Below are 20,969 nucleotides of genomic sequence, written 5' to 3' on the forward strand. Positions count from 1 at the left end.
GAATGTGGCAAATAAGTTGGGAGTGGTGACAATACCACCTGCAATTCAAGATACAGCACAAAACTGTCACATGCATTATTATAATATACATGTACAAGATCAAAACTTTGAATATCAAAAAAATATATGTGACAAAAAAATGAAAGAAATCCAGATGTAATGAATTTATGAAATAGCAAGTGGCTTTTCAGATGCATTCCACGTGTAAGCAGTGAAACCATACTAGGGAATAATTTCAAAACAAATGGTCATCATTGGCTTATGATAGTCCTATTCTATGAGTCAGAGACACAGTATAAAAAAGCTTGAAGATTTTATTTTGTAATCAAAACCACTATGTGAACATCTCTACAAGCCTGTTATCAAACCTTCATTACAGAGTGGCAAGGAACTAGCAAACTGTATCCTGTTTTAAAGAAATCTGGCAGGACTGCAGCTGCTAGATTCTGTGACATATGACTCTTGTAAAGGATAACATTTATTTCAGGCATTATTTCTTCCCCCTCAGACGATATATATGGAATATGTAAGGTCTAGTTTGCTATGCATGACTTACTTTTCTCTTTCAGTTTAATGTACAAGGGTCAGAAACTGATTATATCATATAAGCAATCAAAAACTGGCTAAAATGTAGGACATAGTCTTATTGCTGGAACTATGCTGTCTGTCTGAGACAGTATAATCAGCAATGTTATAAATTTTGTTTTGTAACACGGCACATTTAAATAGTTATTTCTTTCTTATAATTATATCTGGATATATATTTGCAAGTTTGCAAATTACTAAAATACTGGATGCATTTTCTAAGGTGCAATATCAGCAAACAGTGTTAAATAATGAACGTAGAAGGATGGAGAATTTTCCAGCATGCATAATGCATAAGCAAGTTACATGTGAATCAAGACAGACTTGGTTATAACTAGATTTTGTTTATCTGTGCCCATTATACACCTGCTATAGAGAGAAGGCGCCAAAATAAAGACACAGGAGTTATCAAGTAAGTTAGAAGAGAAGGAACTGTACATTTGTTTACCTTTCCAATACAATAGCCCAAATAGTCTGCTAGATTTAAAGAGCATGCTAAAATGTCTAGTACAACTGCAAAAATAAATTCATCTTTATGCAAAAAATATGAGAACTGGAATGGCTGACATATCAAGAAATAGTACAGCAATTATCATGTCCAGTATTATACAATACTATAAAACAAAACTAGACAGCTGTATTTTAGTTCTAGCTGCAGACTTACCTCATATTCAGGACTTTGGTATAGATATTGATCCACTATGCTAGGGCTGGATTTGTTGCAGATGGGCTGCAGCTTTGAGGACACGTTATATAATTGTTATATGAGACTGGCTGCCATATGGTACATACAAATACAGCTCACAGAGAACTGTAAGTGAGGTGTGAACATGTAATGCAGGACTGAGAATTTGACAACCACCCCGAGTTAGTTTCTTTGAAGTCCACTATCAGACTGTTGTTATTCTTCAGAAGGATCATTATGCAACTAATTAAAACACCATTATTGTATTCTGGGTGGCTGGCATCACAATCTAGAGTACATTCGACTTTAGCATGTGTGTCATAGACACGCTGAATAAACCAATCATTTCTGCACAGTGTTGGCTGCTTAAGGAATGGTACATGGCATCCAGGATGCAGACAGGTGAAACTGTAGGACTCTTCAGGTCGTCCCAAGCTATTGAAGTCAGATTACTGATCACTAAAGGCCAGGAGAAAAAAGTTGGAAGGTACCTTGATCATTCAAGTAATACTTGGGTGAGTAGGAGCATGGATTTCTGCTGTATCTGCTGGAGAAGTAAACATGCTGAACAGTGAAAAAAGAGCATAGGAAAATATTTGCACAGCTGAGATGAGGTGCGACACTGAGACAAACTAAAAGCTAACCCAAGTCAAGAAGGGCTGAGGGTTATCTGCTAGCAACTGAAATGGGGAAGGTGCACCAGTTGCTGCTAGGGTTGATGGTCCTGGTCAAGATGACCACTGCACTGGCATGGAAGTCTATGGAAATGGCTGCAAATGCAACAAGAAGGGAGATAGGGCAGGTTACCAGCTGTTGTCAGTGTGAGTGCGGAAGGTCACTTGAACCTATGGGTAATGACAGGCTCTAGACTAGACGAATTGCTACTGGCCAAGTTTATGTTTGCTAAGGTTCTTTAGCATACCCTTTAAGGCCCTTTTGCAGCAACGGTCAGTACTTTGAGTCACACAGTTTTATGTGCCATTTATACTTAAGGCTGTTTGTAAATGCCCAGTATAGTAGCAATGGAGGTAAATGAATGGGGTGGGGTGAAGTCAATGATTCCGGATTTTCCATGACATCCTTTAAGTATGGCTCAAACATGAATTAGATCTATAGTGTTCATGTACCCCCTCCTGATTTTTCGATACATAAAAAACTCTGTTAATAACATCTGCAATTAACAAAATGATATATTATGCAGCAAAGAGTCTCCCAGGGTTATGAAATTAATTGTGTAACATGTCATAAACTCTAGCAACATGGAGTCTTTCAAAGTTATGTTGGACTGTCATGAGTGAAGGCAAAATTAGCTTAGCCATGGATCTTACAAGCTTTCTTGAATGAGTCTCTCCATTTGATATAATATTTAGTAGTCTGACATTCAAATTTACATCTCCAACATTTAAATGTTCTTTTACATAAAGGATCTTTCTTCATACATGCTTTGTATTTATTTTATTTAAATTTGTTAACTGGGGTATAGTAGAGCATTGACCCAAGAGGACCTATTTTAAGCTCAACCTGGATGTGAACAAAACAGAAATGTAAATAATCAAAACAAAAATAAAATGGGTGAACATTGGTATTACAGAGGTTTGAGTATTTGCTGAAAACATTTGTGAGAATATAATAGCTTGACAGACTGTTTTCTCTGAACTGGTTATATTTTCCCTCAGTGTATATAGTATTGTCAGTAATGAACAGTTGACAGCCAGAATAGCTAGATAAATTTAGGACTTACCTCCTAAATGGTATATGCATAACTCCTGTATGGCGTACCATGTCAGATGTCAAAGACCTTACTAGAGTTGACAGAAACTCAGTTTTCTTTGGTCCAGGACAACCTTGATGAAAAATTAAAGAAAAAGTTAGTACTAAATTATAATAATTTGTAATCACTCATACATACTTTCAGTCTCCTGTGCCTGCTTCATCATTAAGAAAACAGTGAAGCCAGAGCCTATACCAGAAACCAATGGGTGTAAGGCAGAGAAATAATGCTGGATGGGACACCAGTCCAGTATAGCATGCACTCATGATTATAAACACACACACACACACACACACACACACACACACACACACACACACACACATGCGCGTGCTTGCACGCACGCAATTCTATAGGCAGCTTTGAATAGTGGCAATTCCTACTGACATATTTTTGGAAGGTGGAGAGACTGAAGAGCTGTGCAAAACTCACAGGAAAACATAAAAGACATGCAGACACTGCATAAAACGCACCCCAGATGAGAACAAACCTAGAAAATGCCACTCCATGAGGCGGAAATGCTAAATTCTGCCTCATTGTACTATCCGTCAGTAAAAGTTTAATAAGTGAAATAAGAGCCATATATAAAAATAAACATGTTGGTTCATTCAGTATAACTTTTATTGAAGTACATCTAGGGGATAACAATCAGGTCTCTGACCATAACCAAGTTGTTATGTCTTTAAGACATGCAATTCAAAAAATTCAGCTCGACGGTGGAGCAACTCATGATATTCAGCATTATGAAAATATAATAAGTGCATTATATTTGATGAGACCTGTTTATAATTCTTTGTAGTACATGGAATAACTGCCCCAGTGTGGCAGTTGCAGAAAACAAAATGTGAAGAATTTTACACATTTGGGAGCTGTAAATTTCTTAGCTCTACCACACAGATATTGTCAATAAATTAAGTATCTATCTAATGATAAAATGGCATTAAAAGCTTTTAGGCACTTCACTCTGCCTCTGATTTTTCTTTCCTGTAACAGCAGCTGCACACATTGTTGGGTACATAGGCCAGAATAATATGGTTCATATTCAAATAGACACTAGATTTCATGTCATGGTGCCTAATGTTGTGTGTTAAAGGTGACACTTAATATTCCTTGGTATCATGGATGATGATCTCCATCTAAAACTCTCAGACCAATGCTGAGATTGTGTAAAACACTATGCATTTGCAGACATGCAATATTTTTGGCTTTTTGCTTTGGCTTTTAAAATGATGCATCTATTGCTTAAATACACCTAGTGGCTCACTGCCGTATACATGAAAGTCCTGCAGCTACATATTTGCAGCCTGCACCATGTTACACAATATGGCAGTACATAAGCTGATACAACATGGAAACATCACAGAGTGCATGAGATACCTGTTGTATGTAGTGCATGAGGAGTCAAGTACAGAGCCATAAGAAGAACTGTCTGCAGTGCCACCCTAGGTAAGGAAGAGGCAGGTGCAATATATTGTTGCACTGGCTTAGAAGTAGAATCAGGTCCACTCCTATGAGTCACTGTATAGACAACACAGCACAAAACTGATTCATACATTACAATTCCCTAGCTATGCATCACAATACACTGACTAGTGAATCTATGTATCTACCATTACCATACCCAACAGGCCAGAGAATGGACAGAGAACAGTCATCATTATCATTTGTGCAGGAAAATCTGGGCACAATGATAGGTGACACTAATGCTATCATATAGGTAAGTGTCATAGAGGTGGATGCAGTAGCCACTGAGGTGGTTGCTGGTTGGGGGTGTCAGGAATCACATTCTCCTTTGGTGGTTTGGAACTCTCATGTTGCAAACATTAGACATGTGTATCATTTGGCCCTGCAGTTTCATGGTCAGATATGTTTTGCATTTGTGATGGTGTAACACTTTCAGAGTGTGTATAGGAATCTTGGTATGGTGCTCCATGTAGAAAGACGATAAGTGAAATGTATACATGACCCAGACAATGGCCACAGCTAAGTGTGACAGTCCATTAGCCAACAGGGGATAGAAATCCTGTAAAGCTGCAAAAATTAGAGGGGTTGGCAAGATGAGGTATCTCATGGACAAAGGCTGAGGAGCATTGTCATCCTTGACCATGACATAAGTCATGCCCAGATGTGGAGGCTGCTTTGGCTAGAGTTTGACAATGATGCATTCTCCAGTTTCCAGTGTGTGCCATCTGTATAAGCCCTGCCTGTGATAGTCTACCCTCCACCTCCCATACAGACCCGTGTATTGACAGTATGTCCTACAGAGGAATAATGGAAGGCAGTTGCCACCTACTTCATGGATGCATCAGTTGATGTCATATTAGCTATTATTATTATTATTAACCTGAACAGCCATGTTTGCTCCAAGTCTTTATATGTTATTTCACTCTGCAGGTAATGCACGTTGCCCACAATCTGTGCAGTTATTGCATGTCCTCTAGCATGCCACTCACCATGCTCATCTTCTCTACCATAGTGTGTCTGTAGCAACTCTCAGTTTCTATGCCTGGGATCTATTGATTGAAGCCATGTGTGGTATCCAGGCCAGGTAATGACATAAAGTCATGGTGGTGATGCTCAGCAATGCACACACACACACACACACACACACACACACACACACACACACACACACACACACACACACACACACACACACACACACACACACACACACACACACACACACACACACACACACACACACACACACACACAAACTTGAAGCACTGTGGTTGATTTATATCATCAATGATGATGACTTCTTTGTAGCCTGGGGAAGGCTCACACTTGCAGAATTCCCAGCACCAAAAACAGATGATGATATAAGCCTGGCATGCCTTTCTACAATCACCACATATGTGTGGGAGGTGTGCAATCCCTCCAGTATTAGCAATGGTGAAAGTGCTACTGTGTCATCTGACAATGCCATGAGTATGTTGCCATAATCATTACCCAGAGGTGGCCTACAGGCATCAGACATGTTGCATCCAGTTATGCTGAAACTTCCCCCAGTGTGAAAGTATAACGATAACACACCTATGGAACATTGTCTCACTCCCTTTAACCCATGGCACATATACTGCCACATCACTGAGTTTTAGTCCACGACTTCGGCACTGCTCATTTGCCTGTGTTACACCCTCTTGTAAGATGCTTTTGTCATGGGAGGAATCTACAATAGCTCCCAATTTGCAGTCATTTGCAAACTTGGTCAGATAAAGTTCTTGACATAAGCCTTTAGCTACAAGACGTACATGCCAAATAGGAGTAGTCCCACCACCCTGAGGTACTTCACTGGTGACCAGTCTCGTAGTGGAGATGGTATTACCAATCCTGACTTCCTGGGTCCTGTCTGTAACCCATCTAGCAATCCAGTGAGTTATGTAGGGGTTTATACCCAGTTCAGTGAGCTTGTCAAATATACCCAAGTGGAGTATTGTATCAAATGCCTTAGCCTGGTCCAGCTAGGCAGTATGCACCATTTTCCCCTCATGCTTTGCCTTGATGACCTTCTCAAAGAAGTGTGCTGGGTTTAGTAGGCATAATCTTCACTTGAGAAAGACAAACTTGGTTGGGTCCAGTGTATGAATATTTTCTTTTTGTTGATCATTTCCATAGTTATTCCTTCCATGGCTTTGCATATTAAACTACTCTGACTAATAGGTCTGTAATTACTGGGGTCGATTGATGGTCCACCCTTGGGAAGTGAGATAGCCATTGCAGCCTTCCATTCCCATGGTACAAAGCCTCTTTTGGGGCTATAGTGGAAAAGTAACTCAAGCAGTCGTGATAGGTCATGTTCACAGCTATTTAGGAGGCATCCTGGGATATATCTGGGCCAACTGCGACTATGTTTTTTGCCTTAGTGATTGCTGCCAGGACCTGATCCCTGTTAATAGTTGAGGAGATGGTTATACTAGTAGGTATTTAATGGGGGTCAGAGGGAGTGGGAGGTGAAGTTTGAGCTGAATTTTTCAGCCAGCAAATTTGTTATGTCGCTCTGCTCAGTGAAGGTGGCACCATTGTCAGTCAGTTAATCACATTGATATGGAGGTTTTCGATATAGCTGTAAAACGTCTTGTGGTTGTCTTTAGCCTGTGATGTTATCTTGATCCTGTAAAGGGCCTTGTTGGACTTAATTAGTCCTCTTAGTTTCCTATTAAGTTTAACTATAGAGCTCCTATTATTATGGGAGTTGCTCTTCCTTATCTTAGACATGACTTTTTTCCTTTAGTTATATACCTTATTAAGGTTAGAATTCCACCAGTGTGGTTAGTTTTTAGAGTTTGTTTTGCGCTTACCTCAGGTAAGTATAGCAGCCTCTATGCAGCCATTTATGTGGTTGTGAAAAGTCTCTGTGAACAATTCTCATAGGCTGCTGTGAACTCAGGATTAGGAGGGGCATTGAAGTTTAATAAACTATCACTGAATAGGTTGTAGTTTGCTTTGAAATAGTTCAGAACTGGTCCAGCCTCAACAGTGAGGATGTGACACCGAGGGAGGGAGTGCAGCCTTCTCCCATACTGGTGAGAACCACGTCAAGTATGTCAGAACCTATGGTGGGAGTGCGCACTACCTGATCAAGGGTATTTGTGTTAATAAAGTCCAGGAATTATTGAGGCTGCGAGTATGAGGCAGTGTATGTTTCCAAGTCTATAGAGGGGTAGTTAGAGTCTTTAGGGTATTTGGTTTAATGGTGAGTGTTTACAGTATGTCTATCAGATTCCAGCAAAACAGAGGGTGACCTATATATTATTTCACTGAATGGCTATTCAGCGAATAGCCATTCATCGAACACCTATTTAGCGAAGCCTCTCTTCATTAAATGAGGAGTTTTAACTAGGGCAAACCAGCAGTTGGTCACTGTCTGAAATTTGCCCTTTTCCACACTGTCATGTGATCTCAGAGTTGGTATATTTAGTTAGGGGGTGTGGAGGGCACAGTACCCCACATTGGGGGTGTGGGGGCGTAGCTCCCCACCTTGGCATGTTTCAATTTTTTTTTGCAGTCACTCGGTTGGCCAACTGCTTGTTTACCCTATTTAAATTTTAACATTCGATGAAGAGTGGCTTCAATAAATAGGTGTTTGATGAATGTCTATTTGCTGAATAGCCATTTGATGATGTGATATAGACCCAACCTATAGCTTGCTAGTATATGGCATAGGATATTATATATGGTGATTTACAAGTGAATAAATTCCAAGACATTGTCCTGTTTAACCAACATAGAGTTATACTTGTTGCTAATATAAATCAACACTTCTCCACCTTTTTTCCTTATCTGTGCAGCTGGCAGTCTAAATGCATGGAAGGCACTGAAGTCCTGCACTGCTGGAGTACTTTCTGTGGATTTAAACCATCCCCTGGATTCGTGAACACCCCATGCAAGACTAAGCTACTCTTGCACGGAGGTTTCTGTGTCAGTGTACAGCAGCAGTGCACCTTGCATATTCATGAAGGCATACTGTGGTACTCTCTACATAGACACGATCCATGTACAAGTGCAGGGGGCGTGTCCGAGCAGTGCATGGACACTAAACATGCCCCCTGCGCTCAGAAAGTGCTGTATGGCACTTTCTAAGCTGTACTGGCATAATATTAGAGCTTAGCTGTAATATTATGCCAGTATTCAGTATCCACAGACACTGATATGTAAAAAATAACATCATCAGTGTCCACAGACACTGAAAATGAAAACAGCAAGAGGAAACAATACGGGGGGGTCACAGCTTCTGAGGCACACTCCCTGTATTGCTTAAGCTGTACGGCACTTCTGCATGCTGAAGAAGTGAGAAATTTGTGCAAATGCACACACATACCCCTCAACTGTACAAATATTTGCAGAATGCCAGATGTTAGTCTCATAAGTGTGGTCCACTTCACATATGAAATGGTTGGCTGGAAAAATTGTGAAAAATCATTAAAGAGTGAAATTGGAAAATAATGACAGACAATGTAGTTTCAGACATTGTACCCTTCAGAAAAGTCATGACAATGCAAAGCATGTTATCCTATCAACTTTTGAAGTTGGCCAGAGCAATATTTAAAATCTTCCCCTAATTCCCCCCATCATATCAGCCTTTGTCCAGATGTCCTGCCCTAACAGGCAGAAAGCAATGTGCATATCCCTAAAGTAAAATAAAAATCGAACACAAAGTTAAATATTTTTTTCTGTTCCCAATAAAGTTTAAGTGTAGCTGAGTGGGTGTGCGCATTGCGCATCTATGCATAGCAGAGTTTAAACATCTAAAGGAGTTAAATAGAAACATACAGCCAAAATAATTAAAGTAGAATAGCATAGTTGTTAGAGCATTTGCTTAACATGCAGTCAGTCATGATTTGAGCCCCAAAACAGTCAATTCATTTTCATAGGTGAAACATGGCTAAAATATATTTTTTTATAAATAGGTAGTAAATATTACACATTTGTTGACCAGGATAGTGTAGCAGTTCCAAATGTAAGGTGTCAGTGTAGTACAGATGTGAAACCCCCCACATAAACACAGGTGTCCCAGACAGTATAGCCACAAAAGAATGTAATGTAATGAAAGTACATAAAATGGGAGTAATAATGATAATAATAATTATAATAAGTAATAATACTAATGACAGTCCATAAAATAACAGCTGAGCAATGCTAAACCAAGCTCAGTTGTGCTTAGCTGGAGTAAGCATTGCTGAAATAGGTATGCTTAGCAAGAATTAGTGTAGCTAAGAGGATTTCCGCACTAGTAAGCAGGGCTTAGCATCAACCCCTTTAAGCAATACTTACCTATGCTAAACGGGTGTGCCCGGCACTTAGCTTAGCTCAGCATATTCAAAACTATCTAATCATGGCAAAGAGCAAAAAATCAGCCCTATTTAAACCTCACAGGTGGGAATATAGCCAATAACCATTTCTAGCTCCCCACTGTAGGCACAATGACTGGTGTTGGTGAAGGTGTGTGCTTTTGGGTACAGAGCTGGGGCATTCAGGAGTCCAGGGTCATGGTCAGACTCCTTGTAGAAAACCATGACATGAGACTGCTGCAGGACCAGTACCAGGGCTCCCAATACAAAGTGGAGGCCTAGGAACATCTCACCTGTGATCTCATCAGTGCCACTGGCATCCCTTGGACTGGTGAGCAGGTCCAGCACCACTTTGCCGACTTGAAACAGAGGAAGAGAGAGCTCTTGGACCAGTGGGTCCAAGGTGCCTGGGCAGAGAATGCTCCAGGCATGTCTAAGTATCAGTCACAATAACTGTTTTTCAAAGTTCAGCCTATGTATGTGATGGATAGGTATGCATAAATGTTTTTCTTATCACCTGTACAGCTGCAGATGAGAGGGCTGCCAACTTGGACACCCATGCCAGCAGGCTGCTATGGCTGTGTCACGAGGCTGGTGAGTAACAATCTAGCTTATAGTATTCAGGGCAAATAAATAAAAATGAGTATTATGTCACCTTACAGTATTTAAAAATGGTTATGGTTTGTACTGAATAAACAAGCTAGTAGGAGAGTAATACTGAAATACAGGTCATACATCAATAAAATTGTAAGTACTTCTCAATAATAGTCAAAACCCCAGACTGGTTGTGTTATTTTGGTATTGTATGAAATGAAATGTGCACAGTTTATGCACAGCAACTATAGCTCTAAAAGCATTAAATAATCAAGGCTCATCTAACAAAGATTGTGGAGTTATAAAACAGGAGATTAACTACATGAAATATTGCATGCACCAAGATCTGATATCTGAATTGTAATGTTGTGTTAACCAGTGTTTTCTACACTGTGCTATACAAGACATATGTCCTATGCATGAATGTCATAATTACAACTTCAGTGTGTACAACCAAGAGAGTATTAGACAGAAAACAGTCAAACAAGAAGCAGCAGTTCCTTAATAGCTCATTCTGATGAAACACAAACCTACTGTATTTTTGGCACAAACAGGCACGGTTTGAGTTTCGGGTGCTAGTAAGCTGTATGCATAATTTCACCCAGGATTCTGTGAATATATGTAGAAACAGTCAGGCAGTGTTAATAGAAACTTCCTTCACAGGTCTGCCAGGTAAGAAAAGGTATAAAGTAGCTATAAGAAGGCTGTAGGTATACTGTGTCCAACACCCACTATCCAACCCCAAGGCTGCAAATAATAGCAAGATAAGTACATACACCAAGTAGTCTCAACCAAGAGATGTTCCTCAAGTGTCATGCTGTCACAGCTAGTGGTCACTGCTGCCAACAACCAGGGTGACTGATAGAAATCAAGGCAGAGTATGGCAGTAGCATACACACACACACACACACACACACACACACACACACACACACACACACACACACACACACACACACACACACACACACACACACACACACACACACACACACACACACACACACACACACACACACACACACGGTATGAGTGCACATATGTAACCCTGACTATGTGAAAATGGGTAGAAACAGTCAGGTAGTGTTAACATAAATTTATAAAGTAGCTATACGAAGGCTGTAATTATACACTGTGTACAAACATACCACTGCCTAACCCAAGGCCACAGGTTGTTGTAAAGTGAGGTAATACCTGTAGAGTAATTATTAGAAAAATAGTCCTTAAAGTTGTGAGCACTTCAAGCATATACAGTTGTTAATTGACATCTCTCCCCCCCCACCCTATCTTCACCAATAATCTAAACACATAAATCAATGGGTGTGTTTCTCACCAAACCTACTGTTGGGACATGTGTCCTATTGTTCTACAAATATTGAAATGTTTTTCTAATAATATTCCCTGTTCAAATACTATCATTGGTGGCCTGTTGCTATTAATGTACCCTGCATGCTGTTATAATGTCCACTGTGGTTCCATATATGCATGTGTTCTGTTTGCTATGCAAATGTTCCAAGTCTGTTGTTTTGGGTTAATGGGAATACCTATGTATGCTGTTATAACTAATGCTGGAATGTGTTTTTTCATGACTAATCAACATATGTTGTAAAACTGCAACAAAATAGCATGTCTGGGAAGGCCAATCCCAGCATATTCGCCTGTCCCGCCTCAACTGGCATTGGCACTGGACCCCAATATGTCTGGGACCCACCCCCGGGACCTCCTCGTCTGCTGGTCTTGCACCACCTTCAGGTGGAACTGCCTCAGGGGATGGGGCTCACCCCCCCCAGGTGCGGGAACAGACAGGATCCTGTCACTCAAAGCCAGGTCCGAGGAATGGTGCATAGCAAGCTTCAAAAGGAGTTTGGAGACCTGCTATGCCAGCTTGAGGGCCGTGTGACACATCTAGAGGGTCAGCCTGCCCCTCCTGCTCAGCCCCCAGCACAGCCACCTTTGGGGCCATGAAGGTGCAGTGGTGACTGCCCGTGGGTGGGGACCCCAGTCCCACTGCATCCATTTGGGGGCTCATGGGCATCCAATTCCCAACCACCCTTCCCCATCCAAGGAGTTTACCCCCCACATGTGTCATATACCGCCCCTGTCTGCTGTCCTGTCTGTCTTGTCTGTCTTTCTACCCAACCTACCTCCCCAAATATACCTACTATTCTTCACCAACATCTCACTCTCACCTTAAAAAAAAGGGCAATCTGTTCCCCATAAAAAGTCGCCCCACACATTGCTGTCCATTTTGCACACATGTCCACTGGACACATGTAATCTGGTCTAATTTGCTTCACAACACATTATTGTTGTCCTCACCCCTCTCTCTCATGGGTTTGAGAGTCCAAATTTACCTCCAAATTCTGTATATAAGCACAGCTTTTGTTGTAGAAGAAATGGACAGCTATGGACCTTCCCTACACCTGTCCTGCACATCCCTAGCTATCTTTCATAATGTTTGTCCATCTGAGTGCCCCCTTTTTTACCACTTTCCTATCACCCCTTCTTTCTTTTCTTTTAAAGAAATTATCATGAGGGTAAGTGGGTGTAAGCAATAGTAAGCGTGCTTGCACAGTGCTAAGCGAAGCTAACTCAGATTAAGCACTTTTAGGGCTAACTGTGTGTAAGCATAGTTCACCATCAGCATCGCTTAGCTCCATGCAAACCTGCACAAACCAGCTTACAACTGCGTAAAAGTGCCTTAATCACTCTGTATCCAACAGCCCTTGTTCTGCCCAGCAATAAAATAATAAGCCCCTGCAAGTCTTGAACCGAAAACATTGCACACCATAGCCACAGCAATCTACCACTATGTCATCTGAGCTGTAGATGTGTGTGATGTTTATCAAACATATCATTCAGTAGAGTCATTCAACAGTAGGGACAAGATTCTGTAGAATTAGTCACGTTTTGTATATATATATATATATATATATATATATATGTGTGTGTGTGTGTGTGTGTGTGTGTGTGTGTGTGTGTGTGTGTGTGTGTGTGTGTGTGGAGATGCACATACATAATGACAAATAAATACATAATATATGTAGAGATATACATATGAAATATATATGTATAGATATATACATATAGATAGAAAAGTAAATGAATACATGCAGCTATATCTATGCACATTAAAATATATATATATATATATATATATATATATATATATATATATATATATATATATATATATATATATATATATATATATATATATATATATATATATATATATATATATATATATATATATATATATATATATATATATATATATATATATATATATATACATATATATATATATATATATATATATATATATATATATATATATATAGGTCTACTATATTTGGTTGAATTACATTTGGTCGAAAATGATTTCAGGCAGTTCACTTCACCGAAAATGCATTTCACTGAAAACCCATTTGGTCGAATTCCAGTTGGTCGAAAATGGAATATAGCCCCTGCCCCACTGCACTGTGACCCTGGAGTGAGAATATAAAGTAAGGGGGGTTGTGGGGGCACAGCCCCCCACATTGGGGGTTTTGGGGGGCATAGCCCCCTACATAATTGCAGTGTATGCACTATTATAAACATGTGTATCCATTAAAAATACATTGAAACATATAACGTCAGTAAACAAAAGTTGAAAAATATGGGGGGGGGCTATGCCCCCACACCCCCCCAATGTGGAGGGACTGTGCCCTCCACACATCCCCAGCTTTATATTCTCAAGGCCTCCTATACTTATGTAGAGAATCTCCATGGCAGTACCAACATGTGCTCTGAGCTACTGCACAATGTTAACTCCTATACTGAGGCAATAGATATTGCCAATATAATAACACACAGATTCAGTGGCAACTTTACCCCTCTGCCCACCCCCAAAGTACCAGTCACAATACCAGTACACTGCCAGACATCCAGTAGTATTGCTGCTGTGGTTAACACACTACTGTCCAAGGTCAAGAATACAGCTTCTATTGGACCTGGCAATATCCCTGGCTGTCTTCTACATGAACTACAGAGTGAACTGGCACCTCACCTCTGTGCCCTGTTCAATCACAGCCTCACTTCAGGCTTTGTCCCTGCTGACTGGTGCACTACTACAGTTAGCCCTCTCCACACAGGAGTGGCTGCAGACCCTGGGAACTATCACCCCATTACCCTGACAAGGCTGTCATACAAAGCTATTGAATGCATCGTCATGGCCCTAAAAAACAGGGATATAGGAATCTTGAGACACAGAATCCCAAACAGTTTGCTTTTGTAAAGGGTAGGTCATGCCTGTTCAATCAACCTGGTTGACTTCTTTGAGTCAGTCACCAGAGCTGTGAATGAAGGCAAGGATGTTCATACAGCCTACCTCAATCTGGCCAAACCCTTTGATAACATTCCCCACTCAGGGTTCATGGATAAACTCACTAAGGTACATCAACCCCTATAAGAGTAGGTGGGTTGCAAACTGTCTCACAGACAGAACCCACAATGTGAAAGCAGCTGAGCCCAAGTCAGACTGCGAACCAGTCATGTGTGGAGTTTCACAGATTTCGTTCCTGGGACCTGTCCTGTTTGGTATCAATTTTTCTGAAGTCCATGCCAACATGAAGGGACTCTGGCTGACAATGTTTGCAGATGATTGCAAGCTGGGAGCTATTAACTACCTAAGTGATGTTGACATCCTACAGAAAGGCCTCACTGAGACCAATGACTGGTGTCAGAGCCATTGCCTTAAGCTCAGTGTCAATGAATGTGTCATCCCCCTTTGGGATATCAGGCACTACAGGGATGTTACAGCACCAGGAATCTGACACCACTGTGAAAGTGCATACCCACAACCAATTCCACCACAGTCACAGTCACATACCGGTAGGTCAGGTGAACAGTAGAGTATACGGACTGTGTGAAGAAATACATAACAATCACACACTACCTCTACATATAGTGGTCCAATTCTCAGTATAGTCTGAATCCTGACCATGGTATAGGACATGTCTCAGTCTGCTGCTACAAAGACATACAGCCAATAGACCAGCAGACACTGCAGCAACATACACAGTCAGATAAAAAAGGAGCCATAACACTTACATCTACCTCCTCCATACACAGCCAAAATAGCATGTACACATGACATATGTACACAATCCCAACAGTCTGTCAACAATGGCCAGACATGCACAGACCTCTCAAATGTACAGTTCACCTCAGAATCTACAGGCTCAGGACTGATATCTATGGCCTCTTCCCTGCAGCATGTCTGTGGGTCTACTACATCACTGGGATTGGAGGAGGAATGCAAGCAAGAAATAATGCTATTAAATACAGCTGAGCCTCATAGTGCATGACATCTGAACAAGGCCTGACATCATTTGGGGACAGAGGCACAAACACAGCCATAGACAGGAGGTATTGCTGTCAGAAATTTAGACAGTTGTTGATGTTACTGGGTTTGTTGTAACATATCCTTTATGAAGAATATGAAGGCAGTAATACCAATGGAGTTTAGTATTTACTGACTGCATTCCCCAGAGTCCCTGACTGATTTTCCAAGGACAACAACTATCTGGGGAACAGACAAAACATAACAGGCAAACATGTGGCCAGTCTGTGGACAGCATGCCGGTGGAGAGGTATGTCAGAGACATATCACTGTCAGACATGAAGTCACTCACTAAATATATGTCCACACAAACCCTGTCAACCTATCAACCCACCATGTGTATAACAGCACTGATGATGACATAGAATCTGTTCACAATTCTGGAGATATGTCCCCCATGTTGTTGTGCTGTCTCCAGATATCCTGTCCTGTGAAGTATTCCCAACTACTCTCTGTTAATCTGTAGCCCACCACCTCTGTAATGTCCCTCACACTCGCAAGTAATAGGGCCATGGCCCACATGAAGGATGTCCCATTATTGGACAGCAGCAGTGCCCAGGCCCACAGCACAAAACTATGTGGGCAGCTACATAGTTGTATGGCCTTAGCAATACCTGACATCTGCACATCTGCACAGAGGACAGACAGAAAGTGGACAGAAAACATATTACACATTAGGATGAATGTCCTGAAGGATAGAAGTCTGAAAGTGAAATGTATGCCATTACTACATGACAGCAGTCCTCAATGACATGGGCAAAAAACATAGCACTCTACAGTTAATATAATAATAGCATATTAATATCCAATACAAGATACATAAAAACATACAGCTGAAACACCAATAACAAGATAGAGTAGTACTCAGAGTCCCAACTCTGCATGTAGAGGTGCATGGTTGGAGTACTACAATAGGCAATCTAATTTTACATGAAAAAGCAGTTTCCACAGTACTAATTTCATAATACAATATGTGTGGAATCATATTCATCAACCAGTGTACTGTAGCTGGTGTAACATGCAAGTGTGAGTGCATATAACATGATACTACCCATGTATAAGAAATAATAAATAAAACAACATGTGATACTACCCATGTATATCCAAGTGTACTGTACAGTATAGTCACACCCCCTTGCTACTGTAATGAGAGCACATAAAGGCATGTTATGTACAGGACATTAAATAAACTTATTACAAGATGTCATTACTCTGCTATTTTATGAGACTGGAATGTGAGCAATGATTACCAGTGCAGAGCTATGATTAGCAGGTTTACACATTGCATAAATGTGAATGATAACCAGTTGTTACCTTTGCTAAGCATATATATGTGCACTGGTAAGCATCAGTAAACGAAGCCTACACAGTTTAAGTGCCTATCAGTTTACCGGTGTTTTAGTGCCACTTAGCACCACGCAAACCCGATTACAACTGCTTAAAAGTGCCTTAATCACTCTATATCCAGCAGCCCAGCTTTTGGCCAGCAACAAAATAATCAGCCATGCTCAGTCTTGAGCCCGGGATGCTATACACCATAGTCATAGCAATTTACCACTAGGCCCATCTTACCTGTGAGATATCAGGATTTTTTTTACAACATATGCAGTATAGTCAGTTTACAATAGGAAAGACACACTGTGCAATGAGGAATGATTATCTACAAATATATACAGTAAAAATATTTACATATATAATATATATATATATATATATATATATATATATATATATATATATATATATATATATATATATATATATATATATATATATACTACCAAGAAATACTGACCTGTATATATATGCATACATGTCTCTAAATGCCCATACAAACATATGCTGCTGATAGACCACCCATAACTGGGGCAGCATGTACAGTTGGATACAAAAGGACCCATGACACTCACATCTGCCCCCCGTCAAAATAAGTAAACAGTATGCTGCTACAAAATCATGATAGGCCATACACAATGACCAGACATATACAGTGACCTCTTAGCAAAACAACTATGAGTGAAGATAGTAAACACAAATACAAACAGCCAGTAATTCACAGAAGCTCATTTTACTCTGATGTCTTTGATTACAAGAAATACTTGCCTTAATTAGAAGAAGCAATTAACACTTAATTACATTTAGATACACAGCCCCCAATTACAATCCTCATTCAACCCCCTAGGGGATAAAGTATCACATTTAGAAACATACATTGATTCTGTATGTTACAATTGTTTTTTATGACTGATCAAACTGAGAAACAGACTTTTTCCAAAACAGTACCTTGTAACAGACTACACTTAATTACATGTATATACACAGCTTCCAATTACACAACTAATTTAACCCCCTAGGGCATAATGTATCACATTTAAGAATTTAAACTGATTCTGTACATAACAAATGTTCTTTCATGACTACTACCCCCATGGTGAAAATTAGTAAAATATACAGCCATAGAACTGTCTTCTTTCTCATCAGTAACATGTATCACATGTTCTAACAGGCTAGTTATAAAACACTTGTTACTCTCCACCACATAAAATATGTTACAAGGGCATCTAAGAGCATTGTCCATACACCAACCTCTTGAATGTACAGAATCCCACATGTTGTTTATCCCTTCCCCTCAGCAGGAATGACAGAACAAAATAATGGTAGACCCTGATTATCAGCCTCCTACTGTATGGCATCTGTACAAAGCCTGACATAATTTGGTACAGAGGCCCAAAAACATGGCCATACTTGAAATATTGCTGTTATACACCGAGAAAATTGCTAGTGTTACAGGGTTTGTTGTAACATATAATTTCTGAAGGATATAAAGTCTGAAACAAATGGATATTAGCATTTACTAATTGCAATCACCAGAGTATGCTACTGATTTGCCAAGGACAACACCTGTCTGGGGAGAAAACCAAACATAGCAGGCAAACCTCTGGCCATTATGTGGTTAGCCCTACAGTTGAGATCTATGCAGACACATAACTTTGTCAGACTGAAACCCATGTAGAAGTAGCATGTTCAGACAAACCCTGTTAAACAAGCATCATTCAAAACATATAACAGCAATACTCACATTCTGCCCCTAAGTCTTGAATCCTCTCCACCATTTAGTTGGCTTGTCTCCACAGGTCTTGTTCTAAGAGGTATTAGCTCACACACCTCCAAGATGTCTTCCTCACAGGTAAGGGAAAGGGCCAATACCCACATGGAGTACTCAATTATAGGAGTGTGTTGCCATGACATTGGCTATTGGAATAACTACACAACTGCTCTGCATGCAATCAGCATCTGGGGAACACCAATTAGTGCTCAGGCCATCACATGGTCATGAACATTACCTAAAAAAGACAAGCTTCCATCTAGTCAAACCACTTCTGTCATAGACAGTCCATTAGTGCAAAGCTGAAGTAGTGTGAGAAATAAAAAAGGATATATCTGTGAAAATTCCAGAAAATAGAAAAAGGTATTTGAAACAAGTAAGCATGTAATTGAATGCAGTATGTGGTCTGTAATAATGGAAAATAGGTTTGAAAGCATATATCTCAACAAGACTTGCTGTACTGATGTACTGCTGAACAGCACTGATGGCTGGAGCATGTGGCTCTGTCTGTAGTGACTAGGCCAGCTACTGGGATGTTGCACACATCCATATATTATATGTGCATATAACTATGATATACATTTTACCTTGTAAATATAAGACATCTATACAGAGCACGTGCAGAGTAAAGTACTGCTGCAGATGTGTGTGTTGAACTGCGTGTTATATACTGAGCTCATACCATTGAACTGTCCAGTGTTCTGCTAACTGACCATATGTGTGCCTCATATTTGTAGTCATTTACCCATAGAGTTGTGTTATGTCTGTCAAATCCTTGCCAAATCTATGAAGACTGACATTACAACACCCCCTTCATTGTCCTCTGGCTTTTCCCATTCGGGATTGCCACAGTGGATCATCTGTTGCCATTTCTGCCTGTCCTCTGAATATGGCTCTCTCACACTAAACACCTGCATGTCCTCTCTCACCACATCCAGAAACCTTATCTGAGTCCTTCCTCTCTTCCTCTTACCCGGCAGCTACATCCTTAACATCCTTTTCCCAATATATTCAGCACACCAACTTAGCACATGTCCAAACTGATGTAATGCTGCCTCTCCAACATTGTCTCATATCCATCCAAAATGGCCTGAGCCTGTCATATACACATTGCTAAACCTGTGCACCCGTGTCACACCCAGTGCAAATCATAATATCTGTAACTCTGCCATGTGCAGCTCTGACTCCTGCCTTTTTGTCAATGCCACTGTCTCCAACCCATATAACCTAGGTGGTCTCACTACCCTCTTGTAGACCTTCTGTTTCACTCTTACAGGTACTCGTCTGTCACAAATCACTCCTGACACTCTTCTTCACCCTCTACATCCTGCCTGTACTCTTTTCTTCACCTGTCCTCCATAGTCCTCATTACTCTGATATGTTAATCTCAAACATTTGAACACATCCACCTTTGCCAAACTGTACCCCATGCATCCTCAACATTCCGCTATCCTCCCTCTCACTCATACACACACAGATTTTCTGTCCTAGTGCTGCTGACCTTCATTCCATTCCTCTCTAGAGCATATGTTCACCTCTTCAGGGTCTCCAAAAGCTGTCCCCTACTTTCAATACAGATCACAATGTCATCTGCGAACAACATACATAGTCATTGGGGACTCCCATATGATCTTGCCTGTCAACCTGTCCATCACCATTGCAAATCAGAAAGGGCTCACAGCTGAACCCTGATGTCATCCCACCTCCACCTTAAACACATCCATCAATCCTAATGCAGACCTTAATGCTGTCACATTACCCTTGTACATATCCTGTACCACTCTTACCTATATCTCTTCCACTCATGACTTCATCATACAATACCACAACTCCTGCCTTGGCACCCTGTCATATACCCTCTGTGTCCAGCGAGGCACAGAGCAACTCCTGACCTTCCCTGTATTTCACCAGTAAAAGTCTCAGAGCAAACTTCACATCAGTGGTGCCCTTTCCATGCAAGAAACCATACTGCTGACCAGTACCCCCTCACCTCCCTGTGTAACCTAGCTTCCACTACTCTTGTCCATAACTTCATGCTGTGACTTGTC

The 20,969-nt window shown here is 40.6% G+C and overlaps 1 protein-coding gene across 6 annotated transcripts in view; it reads right to left on the reverse strand.

Moving 5' to 3' along the window:
• LOC122788802 (SPARC-related modular calcium-binding protein 1-like) overlaps positions 1 to 20,969 on the reverse strand; it is a 1,601,573-nt gene that overhangs the window by 150,685 nt on the left and 1,429,919 nt on the right. For all 6 annotated transcript variants that reach the window (XM_044055793.1, XM_044055707.1, XM_044056069.1 and 3 more), the window contains one exon: positions 3,012 to 3,114. In XM_044055793.1, coding sequence (XP_043911728.1) covers positions 3,012 to 3,114 — 103 coding nt within the window. The remainder of the gene's footprint in view (positions 1 to 3,011; positions 3,115 to 20,969) is intronic.

This window comes from Protopterus annectens, chromosome 1.part0, assembly GCF_019279795.1.
Source record: "Protopterus annectens isolate FY-2018-M chromosome 1.part0, PAN1.0, whole genome shotgun sequence".
Lineage (NCBI taxonomy): Eukaryota > Metazoa > Chordata > Ceratodontiformes > Protopteridae > Protopterus > Protopterus annectens.